Source organism: Carassius auratus, unplaced genomic scaffold (assembly GCF_003368295.1).
Source record: "Carassius auratus strain Wakin unplaced genomic scaffold, ASM336829v1 scaf_tig00021243, whole genome shotgun sequence".
NCBI classification, from domain to species: Eukaryota; Metazoa; Chordata; class Actinopteri; order Cypriniformes; family Cyprinidae; genus Carassius; species Carassius auratus.
In genome coordinates this window covers 102887-119784 of record NW_020525093.1, presented here as the reverse complement: position 1 = coordinate 119784, position 16898 = coordinate 102887, and the positions used below count along the sequence as shown (strand labels likewise).

Sequence of the window (16898 nt, the reverse complement as noted above, 5' to 3'; positions counted from 1 at the left end):
TTTTGTCTTCCTTTTATGCTGTCAAACATATCAAACTACGTACAAACATTCACATGTAATCATTCAGCTGACACTTTTTTATTCATGAATTTAAAAAGTAATAAGTACTTTTTCTGTTAACTAGCTAATAAGAAGTTGTTGTTTTTTTAAATCATCATGGTTTTATTAGTCTTAATGGTCTCAGAATAGGTCAGATAAGTCTTCACTGCAGCCTGGATGAATGACCAACGATGAGTGACAGAAGCTCTCACTGTATTATATATATGCTTTTTAAGAATGGACTATTTTAACTCTGAGACATAATGTCTTTATGGTGTGTAAAATGCTTACAACTAACCTATTTGAAAAGTCTGATATTTCAAGTATCTACATTTAAAGAGGAAATAACATTAATACAAACTGTGTACAAAAACAAATGCATAAACTTGCTGAACACATTAATTTATCTGGTAACACAAAGGGATCATTATGGTACAGGACATGTTTGTCAGGATCAATCATTAATGAAAAGATGGTTGCCTGAAAACTAATCTACATATTAAAAATGTAACAATGTTTAGTATATTTGTTACCTGTCTAAAGGGTCTGATTGGTTTGTTTATTAAAAAGACAGTCTTGTTGTCACCTCTGAAACTTTATCCCAGTGACAGCTGACTGCTTCTCTACATCCAAACCAAGTTACTCCCCTGTGCCAAGTTCCACTTTGCAATAAGACCTGAGATATAAAATTAAACACTACAAACAAGCATGTTCACACAAGAAAACCTACATTTAAAACAACAGTACCACCTACATGAAGTATAGCTCGTAAAAAAAAAAAAAAAAAAAAAAAAAACATAAAAGTGTAGTATCCAAACATCTATTATTAGTATGTCATTACTTTAAAATTAATTTCATTATGTTGCAATGTTTTAAGTATGGAAAGAGGTACTGAAGAAAATTATGAGAATAATCAAAATCTCACTTAACTGTGGAGAACCCCCCCAAAAAAAGAAAAAAAAAAAGAATGGCTTTCTATTTTCACTAGGACAGAGTTACATTACCATACACCAAGCAGATTTACATGACCAAATCAAGCTGGACAGTTCTGCTGACTGTTCAGTAACAACACTATATAAATGACAGGCACTGTTTGTAGCACAGCGGCCCATCAAAAGTAGGTGAGCTATTTGTTTGCAATTTCATAAGACTGTAAAATGATTGACTAAACTTATTAATAAAGAAATTATAGAAACTATAATGCAATACTCAGCCAGGTGTTTTTGTTGTTGTTGCTGTTTTCAGAATCCTGAACGTGACAGCTGTTATTTCTCTCTGAGCATCTTACAAGGTAAAGTGCTAATAACATAAGAGTTTTGATCATTTGTAATAATAAATGAACAATAATTGTAATGCAATTTATTACAATGTAATAACTCCTTTATGTGAAACTTTCAACTAAGGTTAAAAAGTGAACCAAATTAAGTCTACCAGTATTGTGATGTCAGTTCTGATGATGAACTGCCTTTAACTGTCATTTTGCATTATTGACACACCGATTAATTTTGTCCAGTTGCTTTGACACAATCTTTTTTGTTTAAAGCGCTATATAAATAAAGGTGACTTGACTTCTGCTCCACAGTTGAAGTGCCATCATGGGAGATGGTGAAATGGAGTGTTTCGGCCCGGCGGCCATTTACCTCCGGAAAACAGAAAAAGAGAGAATTGAGGCTCAGAACACCCCCTTTGATGCCAAAACGGCATTCTTTGTGGTAGATGCAGATGAGATGTACCTGAAGGGTACTCTTGTTAGTAAAGAGGGTGGCAAAGCTACTGTCAAAACTCACAGTGGAAAAGTAAGTATCATAGATAAAAAAATATTTTATATGCTACTGTGCTTCATTCTCTAGTAAAATATGTTACAAATATGTGTACAAAAAGTCTCATCCTTCTTCTGATTTAAATTTATGCATTTAGCATATGTGGATTTACGGTGCATTCAGGCTAATGTTTTTTTTTTATCTAACATGTGTTCCCTGGGAATCAAATCCACAACCTTGTGCTGCTAACGCAATGCCCTACACCTGTTCTGATACTGATCAATGTTCATTACAGACTGTCACAGTAAAAGAAGATGAAATCTTCCCCATGAATCCTCCCAAGTTTGACAAAATTGAGGACATGGCCATGATGACCCACCTCAATGAGCCCTGTGTGCTGTATAACCTCAAAGAGCGTTACGCAGCATGGATGATCTATGTAGGTCTAAGTCAATCATGTTTTATTCCTGGTATGGGGCGGCAGCATTGTAAAACTGGACTATCTCTGTTTCAGACCTACTCTGGCTTGTTCTGCGTCACTGTCAATCCCTACAAGTGGCTCCCAGTGTACGACGCAGTTGTTGTTGCTGGATACAGAGGTAAAAAGAGGATTGAAGCCCCACCTCACATCTTCTCCATCTCTGACAACGCCTACCAGTTCATGCTCACTGGTAAGTGGACTCTGGAAGTGTCTATATATGCGGATTAAAAAGACAAAGAAAAAAAAATGCATTTTAGAAAAACTAGTATGAACTAGTAGTGTATAATTCATTGTCTATAAACTGTTGTGACATTGTAAACAGATGAATAAGTTAGATATAAATAATATGTATGCCATTTTAGATCATGTAATATACAAAAAAAGAAATTATTATTTGATATGTTTGTTTAAGTGAGGGCTGTCATTTTTATCCTCAATTAATGTATGTTTTGCTAAAAAAAATAGCTTGATAACCTAACCTGGCTGAGGTTTTGAACTGATACAAGTCCTTTCTTAAAGTTCAAGAATACATTAATTGTATTAGTTATTTATAGGAACAATTATTTGGCATTATTCAAGTAAAGTCACCTTTATTACTATAGTGCTTTATACAATAAAGATGATACAGAATCAGTCATGGAATCTGCACTTCCACACTCTTTTGATCTGAAGATAGTGTTACCTACTACCCCAACTGAGCCTGGTTTCTCACAAGGTTTTTTTCTCCATTTTGTCACTGATGGAGTTATGGTTCCTTGCCGCTGTCTCCTCTCGCTTGCTTAGTTGGGGTCACTTTATCTAAGTCATCATTTAATAATAATAAAAAAAAACCTGGCTATGCGTTAGGGTAACTGAGACTCGTCACGGCACTTGTATACTGTTGTTGTTCTCTCGTTGACCTGACTGCTTCTATTGTTCTCATTTGTAAGTCGCTTTGGATAAAAGTGTCTGCTAAATGATTAAATGTGAATGTAAATCTACAGCGAAATTGTTGACTTGATTGCCTTTCCAATTATCCTACTACTTGTCCGCTTGATCCTATTCCATCTCATCTCCTTCAAGCCATTTCTCCTGCAGTTGTAACTGCACTCACTCAAAACACTGGTGTTTTACCCTCGGCATTTAAACAGACTTAAGACTGGCAAGAGCGGCCTCCAAATCATTACTTATCTTGCTGGATTTGACACTTTTGATACGGTGAACCACCAGATCCTCCTGTCATTTCAGAAACCACACTTCAGTGGTTTGAGTCTTACCTCACAGATAGGTCCTTCAAGGTATCTTGGAAAGGTGAGGTGTCCAAGTTGCAACATCTAACTACTGAGGTGCCTCAGGGCTCAGTTCTTGGTCTGTTTTTCTTCACTGTCTACATGGCATCATTAGGTTCTGTCATTGAGAAACATGGCTTTTTATATCACTGCTATGCTGATGACACTCAACTCTACCTCTCATTCAATCCTGATGATCTCACAATAGCTGCTCACATCTCTGCTTGTCTAGCAGACATTTCTTGTTGGATGACAGACCATCACCTTCAACTGAACCTTGCCAAGACAGAACTGTTAGTGATTCCATCAAACTCATCTTTTTATCACAATTTCACCATCCAGTTAGGCTCATCAAACATAACTCTTTCAAAAACAGCCAGAAACCTTGGAGTTATAATTGATGATCTGCTGATTTTCTCATACCACACTGCTAAAACTGTCTGGTCCTGTAGATTTGCTTTATTCAACATCTAGAAGATCAGGCTCTTTCTTTGTGGTAACATCCTTCACAACCGTGTTCAAGCTTTTGTTCTATCCAGACATTTCACAATATTACTTTTTTTCTGTATTTTTGATCAAATAAAAGCAGGCTTGGTGAACAGAAGAAACTTCTTTTAAAAACATAAAAAATAGTAATGTTTCCAAACTTTTGGTCTGTAAGTTTGGTCCAAACTTTTTGGTATATATATACAGCACAGACCAAAAGTTTGGACACACCTTCTCCTTCAAAGAGTTTTCTTTATTTTCATGACTATGCAAATTGTAGATTCACACTGAAGGCATCTAAACTATGAATTAACAAATGTGGAATTATATATGGAATTATATACATAACAAAAAAGTGTGAAACAACTGAAAATATGTCATATTCGAGGTTCTTCAAAGTAGCCACCTTTTGCTTTGATTACTGCTTTGCACACTCTTGGCATTCTCTTGATGAGCTTCAAGAGGTAGTCGCCTGAAATGGTCTTCCAACAGTCTTGAAGGAGTTCCCCAAGAGATGTTTAGCACTTGTTGGCCCTTTTGCCTTCTGTCTGCGGTCCAGCTCACCCCTAAACCATCTGGATTGGGTTCAGGTCCGGTGACTGTGGAGGCCAGGTCATCTGGCGCAGCACCCCATCACTCTCCTTCTTGCTCAAATAGCCCTTGATGCCTTCAGTGTGACTCTACAATTTTCATAGTCATGAAAATAAAGACAACTCTTTGAATGAGGAGGTGTGTCCAAACTTTTGGTCTGTACTGTATATATATATATATATATATATATATATATATATATATATATATATATATATATATATATATATATATACGCACACACACTTGCATATTATTGCTCTTTTGTCGATTTGATTGCTTCTATTGTCCTCATTTTTAAGTCATGTTGGATAAAAGCGTCTGCTAAATGAATAAATGTAATGGAAATGGAAATGAAATCTCATATATGGTGACAACTCAGAGAAAATTCAGATTTTGCTTTAATACAGCTCTAAAAGACTATAGTGTCATTATTTAGTATTACTGCATAAAAGTTGTAACAGACTTATTCTATATGAATAAAAATGATGAATAGCGGAGTTAACTAAGAATACTTCACAAACCCACTTTCAATTTAATATTGAGTGCAACCTATTTTGCAAACTCTGTTAACATTGCATGGTTTCATTTCAGATCGTGAGAACCAGTCTGTCCTGATTACGTGAGTAAATATTCTTTTAATGGATTAATTAAAATAGTTTTAATTGTCTATATAAATTAATTGAAAATGTATGACTAAAAGAAGATCTTATTTCAATCTCCAGTGGAGAATCTGGTGCAGGAAAGACTGTGAACACAAAACGTGTCATTCAGTACTTTGCAACTGTTGGTGCAATGTCTGGACCGAAGAAGCCAGAGCCAGTCCCTGGAAAAATGCAGGTTAGTAAATACATATTCTAGACAGAGTTATTGATCACAGTATTTGAGCTTCATCTCACATCTACTATCTGCTGCCCTACAATTACATTAGGGATCACTGGAGGACCAGATTGTGGCAGCCAACCCTCTGCTGGAGGCTTATGGTAATGCCAAGACTGTGAGGAATGACAACTCCTCTCGTTTTGTAAGTTGCACTTATTAATCATTTCCACATTGTCAAACATCAGTCACACTTTCAAAACTGCCAAAGAGTTAAGCTTTTGTAAATGTTTTCAATCTCTGTAGGGTAAATTCATCAGGATTCATTTTGGGACCACTGGAAAACTGGCCTCAGCTGATATTGAAACTTGTGAGTCAACACTGTTTAAAGACAAATATTTTTATTTGAAGACTAAAAAGTGGATTAATCAATTAAATTAAATTTCATTTTTCATCACTTTTTACAGATCTGCTGGAAAAGTCGAGAGTGACATTCCAGCTGTCAGCTGAGAGGAGTTACCACATCTTCTACCAGCTCATGACTGGACACAAGCCAGAGCTGCTCGGTGAGAAATCTACAGGATTGTGTGTTTCAGTTATTTCCTAGTTTGAGAGCACTGTTAACATGCTGCACATCAACTCTTTATAGAGGCCTTGCTCATCACCACCAACCCTTACGACTATCCAATGATAAGTCAGGGGGAAATCACTGTCAAGAGCATCAATGATGTGGAGGAGTTCATTGCTACAGATGTATGTGGACAACTCTGTTTTTATTAGTAGTAGTAGAGGTATTTTCAGATTACAAGCAATGTATCTGGAATTAAAAAGAAAAACAATAGCATGAACAGGTGCTAATACTGCATGCATGAAATATAAACTGCATATTAACGCATTATTTGTTTTATTTGGTCTGTGTAAAAACAGACTGCCATTGACATTCTAGGGTTCAATGCTGATGAGAAAATCAGCATCTACAAGCTGACAGGTGCTGTGATGCATCATGGGAACATGAAGTTCAAACAGAAGCAGAGAGAGGAGCAAGCTGAACCTGACGGCACTGAAGGTAGGGGGTATCAATAACACAAGCATGCAAACAATGACGTAATCAGTGACTTCATTGGTGAAAGTAATTCATAAAACTGTTCTACCTTAGTGGCCGATAAAATCGCTTACCTCATGGGCATCAACTCCGCTGACATGCTGAAAGCCCTGTGCTACCCCAGAGTGAAGGTTGGAAATGAGATGGTAACCAAAGGCCAGACAGTACCACAGGTGATCACTTATCTTCTCAATAGGTGAAAAAACCTAGAAATGTGCCATAGATATTCAGAAAATACATTTATTCTTGGAAAAGAAGTCTGATATCAGTTGCACTGACCTTTAAATTTCTCAGGTGAACAACGCAGTCTCGGCTCTTTGCAAGTCTGTCTATGAGAAAATGTTCTTGTGGATGGTCGTCCGTATCAATGAGATGCTGGACACAAAGCAGCCTAGACAGTTCTTCATTGGTGTGCTGGACATTGCTGGATTTGAGATCTTTGATGTGAGCATCAGTTATTAATGTCTCTGTAAGAATCACAATACAAAAGATAGCAGTCAGCAGTAAGAACTTCCTTCTCTATGATTATTAGTTCAACAGCTTGGAGCAGCTTTGCATCAACTTCACAAATGAAAAACTGCAACAGTTCTTTAACCACCACATGTTTGTTCTGGAGCAAGAGGAGTACAAGAAAGAAGGCATTGATTGGGAGTTCATTGACTTTGGTATGGACTTGGCTGCCTGCATTGAGCTCATTGAGAAGGTAAGAGGGCATTCAGTACATTAAATTGACTATTCACATTGTGCATGTTGTTGAGTGTGAACATTTCTTAAACAGCCAATGGGCATCTTCTCCATCCTTGAAGAGGAGTGCATGTTTCCCAAGGCAACAGACACAAGCTTCAAAAACAAGCTGCATGATCAGCATCTGGGCAAATGTGCAGCCTTCCAGAAGCCCAAGCCTGCCAAAGGTAAGGCCGAGGCCCACTTCTCTCTGGTGCACTACGCCGGCACTGTGGACTACAACATTGTCGGCTGGTTGGACAAGAACAAGGATCCACTGAACGACTCTGTCGTACAACTTTACCAAAAATCATCACTAAAAGTGCTGGCCTTCCTGTATGCCGCTCATGGAGCTGCTGAAGGTATGAACATCTGCATTCCTTAAATTCTTAAATTCTTCATCTAAATTTCATGTTGTAATTACATGCAAGAAGCCCGTTTATTAAAAGGTAGACAAAAAGATAGGATTATGTATGCAAAACATATTATATGATCCACGAGTCTACAGTCAATTAAAAAATAAAATATATCAATGCCAGCTAGCATTGACAGTGAAGTTACTTTAAAGGGGTCATCGGATGCCTATTTTCCACAAGTTGATATTATTCTTTATGGTTTTAATCATGAGTCAGTAGCATTCTTTGTTTAAAAATTCTCAATGGTAGTGAAAAATAATACCCTTTTACACTGTCAAATAGATTAAATGAAAAGGGAAATAATTCATCTTGCAAAAATAGAAATCATTCTAATGGTCTAAACCTGGGTTAGGTTAGTCTGGATCTTGAATTATTTGCGCGAACAAAGACACATATAGGTAGATGGGGGTGCCCATTCCCTTCAAAAACAAAAATAATCCTCTGCGTCTTCAGCCACTCAGATGTTGGGAGTAAATGATAGCTGCTATGTTTATTATTTTATCCAACAACAAAACACCTCAGTCACTTAGGAGATATTCTGGTCTATACCTGCTCCAGCCTCGAAACAATTGCAGACGGATGACAGCTCACTCAGGGTGGGTTTGTGCTAAAATGACCAAGTCAGTCAATATTCATGGGAGGGGCCTGTGTAGAACTATGCCACTCTACCAAGAATCTCAAAACAGCCTGATCTGAGAAAGTGATTATTATTACTGGGGATTTAAAAAAAAAAGCACTTGGTGGATTTGTATCAATATAGGATAGATATGTACACACAATGCCATCACACAATTATGTTAAAAAACAACATGTAAAAGTGAATTTTGCATCCAATGACCCTTTAATAAACTGTCATTATCAAATACCAATTTATCGAATGGTTTTATGAATACAAAGCAACACAATATCAATAATAACTTTTTTCTTTGACATAAAACAGCTGAGGGTGGTGGTGGAAAGAAAGGAGGCAAGAAGAAGGGTGGTTCCTTCCAGACTGTGTCTGCACTTTTTAGGGTAAACATAATTCTCTCTTTTAATGAAGGTTTTTAACTTATTCTATATTAAAAACTAGACTAATGACAAATATTTCCACAGGAGAACTTGGGTAAGCTGATGACTAACCTAAGGAGCACTCACCCTCACTTTGTGCGCTGTTTGATTCCAAATGAGTCCAAGACTCCAGGTAAACTTGATCCCCAAAAACTCAAATGGATTATAGTTTTAGTATACTTCTGAAACATTAAGAATATTTGCATTGCAGGTCTGATGGAGAACTTCCTGGTTATCCACCAGCTCAGGTGTAATGGTGTGCTGGAGGGTATCAGAATCTGCAGGAAGGGTTTCCCCAGCAGAATTCTATATGGTGACTTCAAGCAGAGGTAAAGACACTACACCTGTTTCAGCCTATTAATTAGAGATAATACACCACCTAATCTTAACCACATTTCAGATTCATGCTTTCATCCCTTTTGTGGCTTCACAAAAACAAATTGTACCTTAATGTCCTCTAGATACAAAGTATTAAATGCTAGTGTCATCCCTGAGGGACAGTTCATTGACAACAAAAAGGCTTCAGAGAAACTCTTGGGCTCTATTGATGTTGACCACACCCAATACAAGTTTGGACACACCAAGGTGAGTCACCCAGTAAATATTCTGCACCACCAAAACCAAAAGTACTCTAATTTTAATTATCGACTTGCATAATTCTACTGAAAACAAATCTTTATGCCACACCACACAATCATAACATTTCTATATGGACCCCTTTGTGCTTGTGACATTGCCATTGGGAGCAAATTGTTGCATCAGTGATAAAACCACAGAAATCCTTTGAATGCCGGTATTTAAGCTACTTTAGAATATTTTATAACATCATTATAATGCGCAAAATACCATAATGCAGGTGACATTTACATTTAAGAATACTTAGCTTCTTCAACACTGTACCACTAATATAGTTTTATTATTCTTGTAGGTGTTCTTCAAAGCTGGTCTTTTGGGTACTCTTGAGGAGATGAGAGATGAGAAACTAGCATCGCTGGTTACCATGACTCAGGCTTTGTGTCGTGGATACGTCATGAGGAAAGAGTTTGTCAAAATGATGGAAAGGAGGTACAATCAACTTACAAAACTGTCTGGAAAAGAATTGTGTTATGGCAAATGATAATGACTGATTTACTGATTATAATTTACACAGAGAATCAATTTATTCCATCCAATACAACATCCGCTCATTCATGAATGTCAAACATTGGCCATGGATGAAGCTCTACTTCAAGATCAAGCCTCTTCTAAAGAGTGCAGAGACTGAGAAAGAAATGGCAGCAATGAAGGAGAACTATGAAAAAATGAAGGAGGATCTGGCAAAGGCGTTAGCTAAAAAGAAGGAGCTTGAGGAGAAAATGGTGTCACTTATTCAAGAGAAAAATGACCTTCAACTGCAAGTAACAGCTGTGAGTATTTCAGCTCTTACTGATCCTAATATGGATCCGATAGCTATGAACATAAATCATTAACTTAATCCATGTCAATGAACAGGAATCTGAAAACCTCTCTGATGCTGAGGAGAGATGTGAAGGGCTCATCAAAAGCAAGATCCAGCTTGAGGCCAAACTCAAAGAAACAAATGAGAGATTGGAGGACGAGGAAGAAATCAATGCTGAACTGACTGCCAAGAAGAGGAAACTGGAGGATGAATGCTCCGAGCTGAAGAAAGACATCGATGACCTGGAGCTCACCTTGGCAAAAGTGGAGAAGGAGAAACATGCAACAGAAAATAAAGTCAGTATTTATTTATTTTTACATGATACTGCTGATTGTGATTCAGGCTCCTGAGAATGAAACCAATAAACAATGCTTCCATCTAGGTGAAAAACCTGACAGAGGAGATGGCCTCTCAGGATGAGAGCATTGCAAAGCTGACCAAAGAGAAGAAAGCCCTCCAAGAGGCACACCAGCAGACTCTTGATGACCTTCAGGCAGAGGAAGACAAAGTCAACACTCTGACTAAAGCTAAGACAAAGCTTGAGCAGCAAGTGGACGATGTAAGATGTTTGGCATGAGAATAATGTCACAAATCAAAGTGAATTCTTTTGTTGCTATCTAACAGATTTTAAAGCTATGGTTTCTGTAAAAATAGCTTGAGGGCTCACTGGAACAAGAGAAGAAGCTCCGTATGGACCTTGAGAGAGCCAAGAGAAAGCTTGAGGGTGATCTGAAACTGGCCCAGGAGTCCATAATGGACCTGGAGAATGACAAACAGCAATCAGATGAAAAGATCAAAAAGTGAGTGGATGTCAACCTTCCCACGATTACACATTTGACAAAAAAGTATTTTGCACATTTTACAAAACACTACTTTCAAAACAGGAAGGACTTTGAGATAAGTCAGCTTCTCAGCAAGATTGAGGATGAACAGTCTTTGGGAGCTCAGCTTCAGAAGAAGATCAAAGAGCTTCAGGTAATGCTGACCATAATCTTTTTTATGTGAAGAAGTTGCTGGGCAAATCCACATTACAAATATCAAATTTTCCACTTCAATTAGGCCCGTATCGAGGAGCTGGAAGAGGAAATAGAGGCAGAGCGAGCTGCTCGTGCTAAAGTGGAGAAGCAGAGAGCTGATCTCTCCAGGGAACTTGAAGAGATCAGCGAGAGGCTTGAGGAAGCTGGTGGTGCTACTGCTGCCCAGATTGAGATGAACAAGAAGCGTGAAGCTGAATTCCAGAAGTTGCGTCGTGATCTGGAGGAGTCCACCTTGCAGCATGAAGCTACAGCTGCAGCTCTCCGAAAGAAGCAGGCAGACAGTGTAGCTGAACTCGGAGAACAGATCGACAACCTTCAGCGGGTCAAGCAGAAGCTGGAGAAGGAGAAGAGTGAATACAAGATGGAGATTGATGACCTGACAAGCAACATGGAGGCTGTGGCTAAAGCAAAGGTAATGTCATTAGAGAATCATTAAATATAAAAGCATCTTTACAAACATCTGTTTTTAAAATCCTGTACCTTTTAAGGCGAATTTAGAGAAGATGTGTCGTACCCTGGAAGACCAGCTGAGTGAAATCAAGACCAAGAGTGATGAAAATGTTCGTCAGCTGAATGACATGAATGCACAGCGTGCAAGACTTCAGACTGAAAATGGTAAGGCATGGCAAATAAGGTACACATCAAAACCTTAATGCATTAAAAAATGTATCTGTTATTAAATTTCATAGTAATATTTCTAACGTGATTTCAAGGTGAATTTAGCCGCCAACTGGAAGAGAAAGAAGCACTTGTTTCACAGCTAACTAGAGGAAAACAGGCTTATACACAGCAAATTGAGGAACTCAAAAGGCATATTGAGGAAGAAGTCAAGGTAGAGTTATACAAAATTAATGAGTTAGTTTTGAAAATTAAGCTTTGATAATCTAAAGTCTAAAGATTGTTATTTTGTAAAACTCAAAATATGCTGCTTTACAGGCCAAGAATGCTCTGGCCCATGCGGTTCAGTCTGCCCGTCATGACTGCGACTTGCTCAGAGAGCAGTATGAGGAGGAGCAAGAGGCCAAAGCTGAACTCCAGCGGGGAATGTCTAAGGCCAACAGTGAGGTGGCCCAATGGAGAACCAAATATGAGACTGATGCCATCCAGCGGACCGAGGAGCTTGAGGAATCCAAGTAAATACAACAAAGAACAATGTTTTCGGCACCCTACATTTAATATTTCAAATGTTGGTAAGGTTTCATCGTTTTATACCACTTTCTTCAGGAAAAAGCTTGCCCAGCGTCTGCAGGATGCTGAAGAATCCATTGAGGCAGTGAACTCCAAGTGTGCCTCTCTGGAAAAGACCAAACAGAGACTGCAGGGTGAAGTAGAGGACCTCATGATTGATGTGGAGAGAGCAAATGCTTTGGCTGCCAACCTTGACAAGAAACAGAGAAACTTTGACAAGGTGAGAAGGATGTGGATAATCTTTAAATCTAAACCTTGTGCCATGGACTTGGCTAATTAACAATGACTAACTTTTTCTCCAGGTCCTAGCAGAGTGGAAACAGAAGTATGAGGAAAGTCAGGCTGAACTTGAAGGAGCTCAGAAAGAAGCTCGTTCTCTCAGCACTGAGCTTTTCAAAATGAAGAACTCCTATGAGGAAGCTCTTGACCACCTCGAGACCCTGAAGAGGGAGAACAAGAATCTGCAACGTAAATGGCACTTTTTTAAAACAATTAATAAAAAGAGAAAAGCATTATAACAGTACGCTTTCAATTCTGATAACAATTTTGCTTTTTAAACCATTTAGAGGAGATTTCTGACCTAACTGAGCAGCTTGGAGAGACTGGAAAGAGCATTCATGAGTTAGAGAAAGCCAAGAAGACAGTGGAGTCTGAGAAATCAGAGATCCAGACTGCACTAGAAGAAGCTGAGGTGAAATTCCTTTACTAAAGTGACATGACATTCAGCTAAGTATGGTGACCCATACTCAGAATTCATGCTCTGCATTTAACCCATCTGAAGCCATTTATGCTGCGGCACCCAGGGAGCAGTTGGGGGTTCGATGCCTTGCTCAAGTGCACCTAAGTCGTGGTATTGCCAGACCGAGATTCAAACCCACAACCCTAGGGTTAGGAGTCAAACTCTCTAACCACGAGGCCATGACTTCACCCAAATATTAACATGACACTAAATAAAATATTAAACTCAAATATTATTATACTAAAATATTAATGACACTGTTTCTTGAATAATTTAAAACACTGAATATGGAGTGATTCAAAACTGTATTTGATAAAATTCTGCTAAATATTTTCTTCTTAATCACTCATAAATTTGCTTTCATGAATTACAGAGGCTATATCATGTTTTGATAATGATGTATGATAGAAATATTTGCCCTTTTCCATTTTAGGGCACCCTGGAGCATGAAGAGTCCAAGATACTTCGTGTACAGCTGGAGCTGAACCAGGTGAAGAGTGAGATTGACAGGAAGCTTGCTGAGAAGGATGAGGAGATGGAACAGATCAAGAGGAACAGCCAAAGAGTGATTGATTCCATGCAGAGCACTCTGGACTCTGAGGTTAGGAGCAGAAATGATGCCCTGAGAGTCAAAAAGAAGATGGAGGGAGATCTGAATGAGATGGAGGTCCAGCTGAGTCATGCCAACCGCCAGGCTGCTGAGGCCCAGAAACAGCTCAGGAATGTCCAAGGACAACTCAAGGTATAGTTCTGTAGAATGAGGAACTGGAACAGATATAACATGTTTAATAATATTATACATGAATGAAACTAAACATGACATGCCACTAACAAAGAAAGAAAATTTCCACAGGATGCCCAACTGCACCTTGATGAAGCTGTCAGAGGACAGGAGGACATGAAGGAGCAGGTGGCCATGGTGGAGCGCAGGAATAACCTGATGCAAGCAGAGATTGAGGAGCTGAGAGCTGGCCTGGAGCAAACAGAGAGAGGCCGCAAAGTGGCAGAACAGGAGCTGGTGGATGCCAGCGAGCGTGTGGGACTGCTGCATTCACAAGTACAGAAAAACTATACTCAGGGTTACATGATAACACATCATTAGTTAAATGTACACTAAACTACCTGCTGAAATCCCACAGAATACAAGTCTTATTAACACCAAGAAGAAGCTTGAGGCTGATCTGGTCCAGGTTCAAGGTGAGGTGGACGATGCAGTTCAGGAGGCCAGAAATGCAGAAGAGAAAGCCAAGAAGGCCATCACTGATGTGAGCGCTTACATTCTGTTGCTCTGTTCTAAATTAAACAGTTATTTAACTTTGTCTGCATGTGGTCGCAAAGGGAAACTTTCTGTATATATTGGCTAGTTCTGTCTATATTGGCTAGTTAATTTGATTTGGCTTATATTTCAGGCTGCCATGATGGCTGAGGAGCTGAAGAAGGAGCAGGACACCAGTGCTCACCTGGAGAGGATGAAGAAGAACCTGGAGGTGACTGTCAAAGACCTGCAGCACCGTCTGGATGAAGCTGAGAGTCTGGCCATGAAGGGTGGAAAGAAACAGCTCCAGAAACTGGAGTCCAGGGTAAATTACAAGCTGAACACAGTCTTAGATGAACTGGCTATGGTAGAGATTTGACAGGTGACATCAATCTCTCTCTACTGAAGGTGCGTGAGTTGGAGGCTGAAGTTGAAGCTGAACAGAGACGTGGTGCAGATGCTGTGAAAGGAGTGCGCAAATATGAAAGGAGAGTAAAGGAGCTCACCTACCAGGTAAAATTACACAGGATTTAGAAACTTACATTTCATTATAATTTACATAGGTAAACTAAGACCATCAACAATACTTTTACCCAAAGACTGAGGAAGACAAGAAGAACGTGATCCGACTCCAGGATCTGGTAGACAAGCTGCAGCTGAAAGTGAAGGCCTACAAGCGCCAGGCTGAAGAAGCTGTAAGTCTATGTCACATGTCTTAAGTGTGTGGTTTTGATATTCTATATTCAATAGACAATACATTCAGTGCCAGGAGTGCAATGCTCTGAAAGGGGTTGGATATCTGGTGTCATCCTTACAGGAGGAGCAGGCCAACACTCACCTGTCCAGGTACAGGAAGGTGCAGCATGAACTGGAGGAGGCTCAGGAGCGCGCTGATATCTCTGAGTCCCAGGTCAACAAGCTGAGAGCCAAGAGCCGCGACGCTGGGAAGGTAAGAAAGGCATATAGTAGCTGTAAAATGAGACACTTTTAGTACTTTTGGTGTACACCCAGGTTTGTTTGACATCAGATTTTGGTTCATTTGGATAAAATAAGACAATGTTTCCTCAACTCGGGTGTGCACCTGTGAACTATAGCAGAGTCCACCTAAAAAGTGTGGTCTGGGGTAAGGTTCACGCAAACTCCAATATGGTTTGCTTCTGATGTGAAAGCAATCACACTAAATAACCAAAGTGAACCGCTATTAATGACATATGAATTGATCAAACTGTGTATTTATGCATTAACCCACTTGCTTTAGTGAAAAGTATGGCAGACACATTGCAGCATAGAAAATGTAAATCTCATTTCCACTCGCAGAAATAGACTCATTCTTTTGGATGTGTGCATTATAAATGGACAAATAGACACATATGCTGTTCTCTGTTGGCACTTTTGGAAAGGAATCAAAACTTTCAAAATCCAAAGTACACCCAAAGTGCTTGATGATTTAGGGCTGTATTCTCTAAGGCTATATTTTATACTGAACATGTTGAGATATTTTTTAAATATTTATTTTCTGCATTTTCAAGGGTAAGGATGAAGAGTGAAGAGAAGACACCACACCTACAAGCAAGCATACAATATGACTTGTGCTGGTTTTTTATGTGTGTCCAATAAAAAGAAACACAAATTCTATGCTGTTCTGCTTTTTATTGTCAACCCCCCACATACACACCTGTCTCCATGACAGTCTGAATTATTTAATGCATGTCAAAAAGTCAGGAAGATTTGGCAACAACACTTCATTATCCTTTTAGAGACTCTAAGTGTCCTTTTTGAAAAGATATCTGAACATATCTTGAAATAAATTAGCAGAAAATACAGTTTTATAAGAATTACCCTTTAATCTTTAGTCTACTTTGCTGGATATGGATAATAATGAGAAAATAATGTTAAACAAGATAAATGGTACGTTTAATTTCACAATGAGTGTGGGATTAATCACGGTTAAGCATACAAAAAATTATCCAATTAAAAATATGTAATCAATTGGCATGCCTACTGTAAATATTATCTAAAAATCAAGCAAAATTCTCAGGCATGTAACTCAAAGTCAGTTAATAGCAGGTAACGATGTACAACAATAGTAAAATGCAGCAACTGATAAATGCTAACATTACACACATAAATCCAGACAATCGAGAACAAACAGTAAACTCTTCATTACTTTTTTTAAAGGTACAATGAATTGAAAAATCAGTGCACTTACAGAGAGCTCTTAGTGGTGTTATGATAGGTCAGATAGGTCTTCACTGTGGCCTGGATGAGTGACCTAAACCTCATAATACAAACAGAAGAACTCACTGTGCTATATTTAATGTTTTCTCCATATAAGATCATGCTGTTTATAACTTTGAGAGTCATAATATTACTATGAAACAAGATTGCAGAGACCACTGTGGTTTATTGCCCAATAAAACATCTGCTAGAGATATTATTTTCCTTTTGGAAGGACTGCTACAGTCCATCTCTTGTAATAAATCTTAAAGACTTTAAAGGTCCTGCT

At 38.6% G+C, this 16898-nt stretch overlaps 1 protein-coding gene across 1 annotated transcript; it reads left to right on the top strand.

Annotated features, from left to right (window-relative positions):
• The first annotated feature begins 1613 nt into the window (after window positions 1–1613).
• On the top strand, window positions 1614–15383 carry LOC113076780 (myosin heavy chain, fast skeletal muscle-like). Its single transcript, XM_026249478.1, has 38 exons — window positions 1614–1835; window positions 2095–2238; window positions 2314–2470; window positions 5220–5247; window positions 5351–5465; window positions 5557–5649; window positions 5751–5814; window positions 5912–6010; window positions 6094–6197; window positions 6372–6510; window positions 6601–6719; window positions 6841–6990; window positions 7079–7249; window positions 7325–7631; window positions 8626–8699; window positions 8781–8868; window positions 8947–9064; window positions 9197–9320; window positions 9664–9800; window positions 9886–10141; window positions 10227–10469; window positions 10556–10732; window positions 10828–10973; window positions 11058–11148; window positions 11233–11622; window positions 11699–11825; window positions 11924–12042; window positions 12147–12343; window positions 12435–12618; window positions 12701–12866; window positions 12965–13089; window positions 13571–13879; window positions 13991–14194; window positions 14277–14402; window positions 14547–14717; window positions 14801–14905; window positions 14992–15087; window positions 15210–15383. Exons 1-38 carry the CDS (start codon window positions 1635–1637, stop codon window positions 15381–15383), a joined length of 5838 nt encoding a protein of 1945 aa, XP_026105263.1. The 5' UTR covers window positions 1614–1634.
• The last annotated feature ends 1515 nt before the right edge of the window (window positions 15384–16898 follow it).

Coding starts and splice junctions, on each gene's coding strand:
- LOC113076780 (XM_026249478.1), top strand. CDS start 1,635: ATGGGAGATGGTGAAATGGAGTGTTTCGGCCCGGCGGCCATTTACCTC. Junction 6,511..6,600: donor TGAACCTGACGGCACTGAAG/GTAGGGGGTATC, acceptor GTTCTACCTTAG/TGGCCGATAAAATCGCTTAC. Junction 10,470..10,555: donor AACATGCAACAGAAAATAAA/GTCAGTATTTAT, acceptor GCTTCCATCTAG/GTGAAAAACCTGACAGAGGA.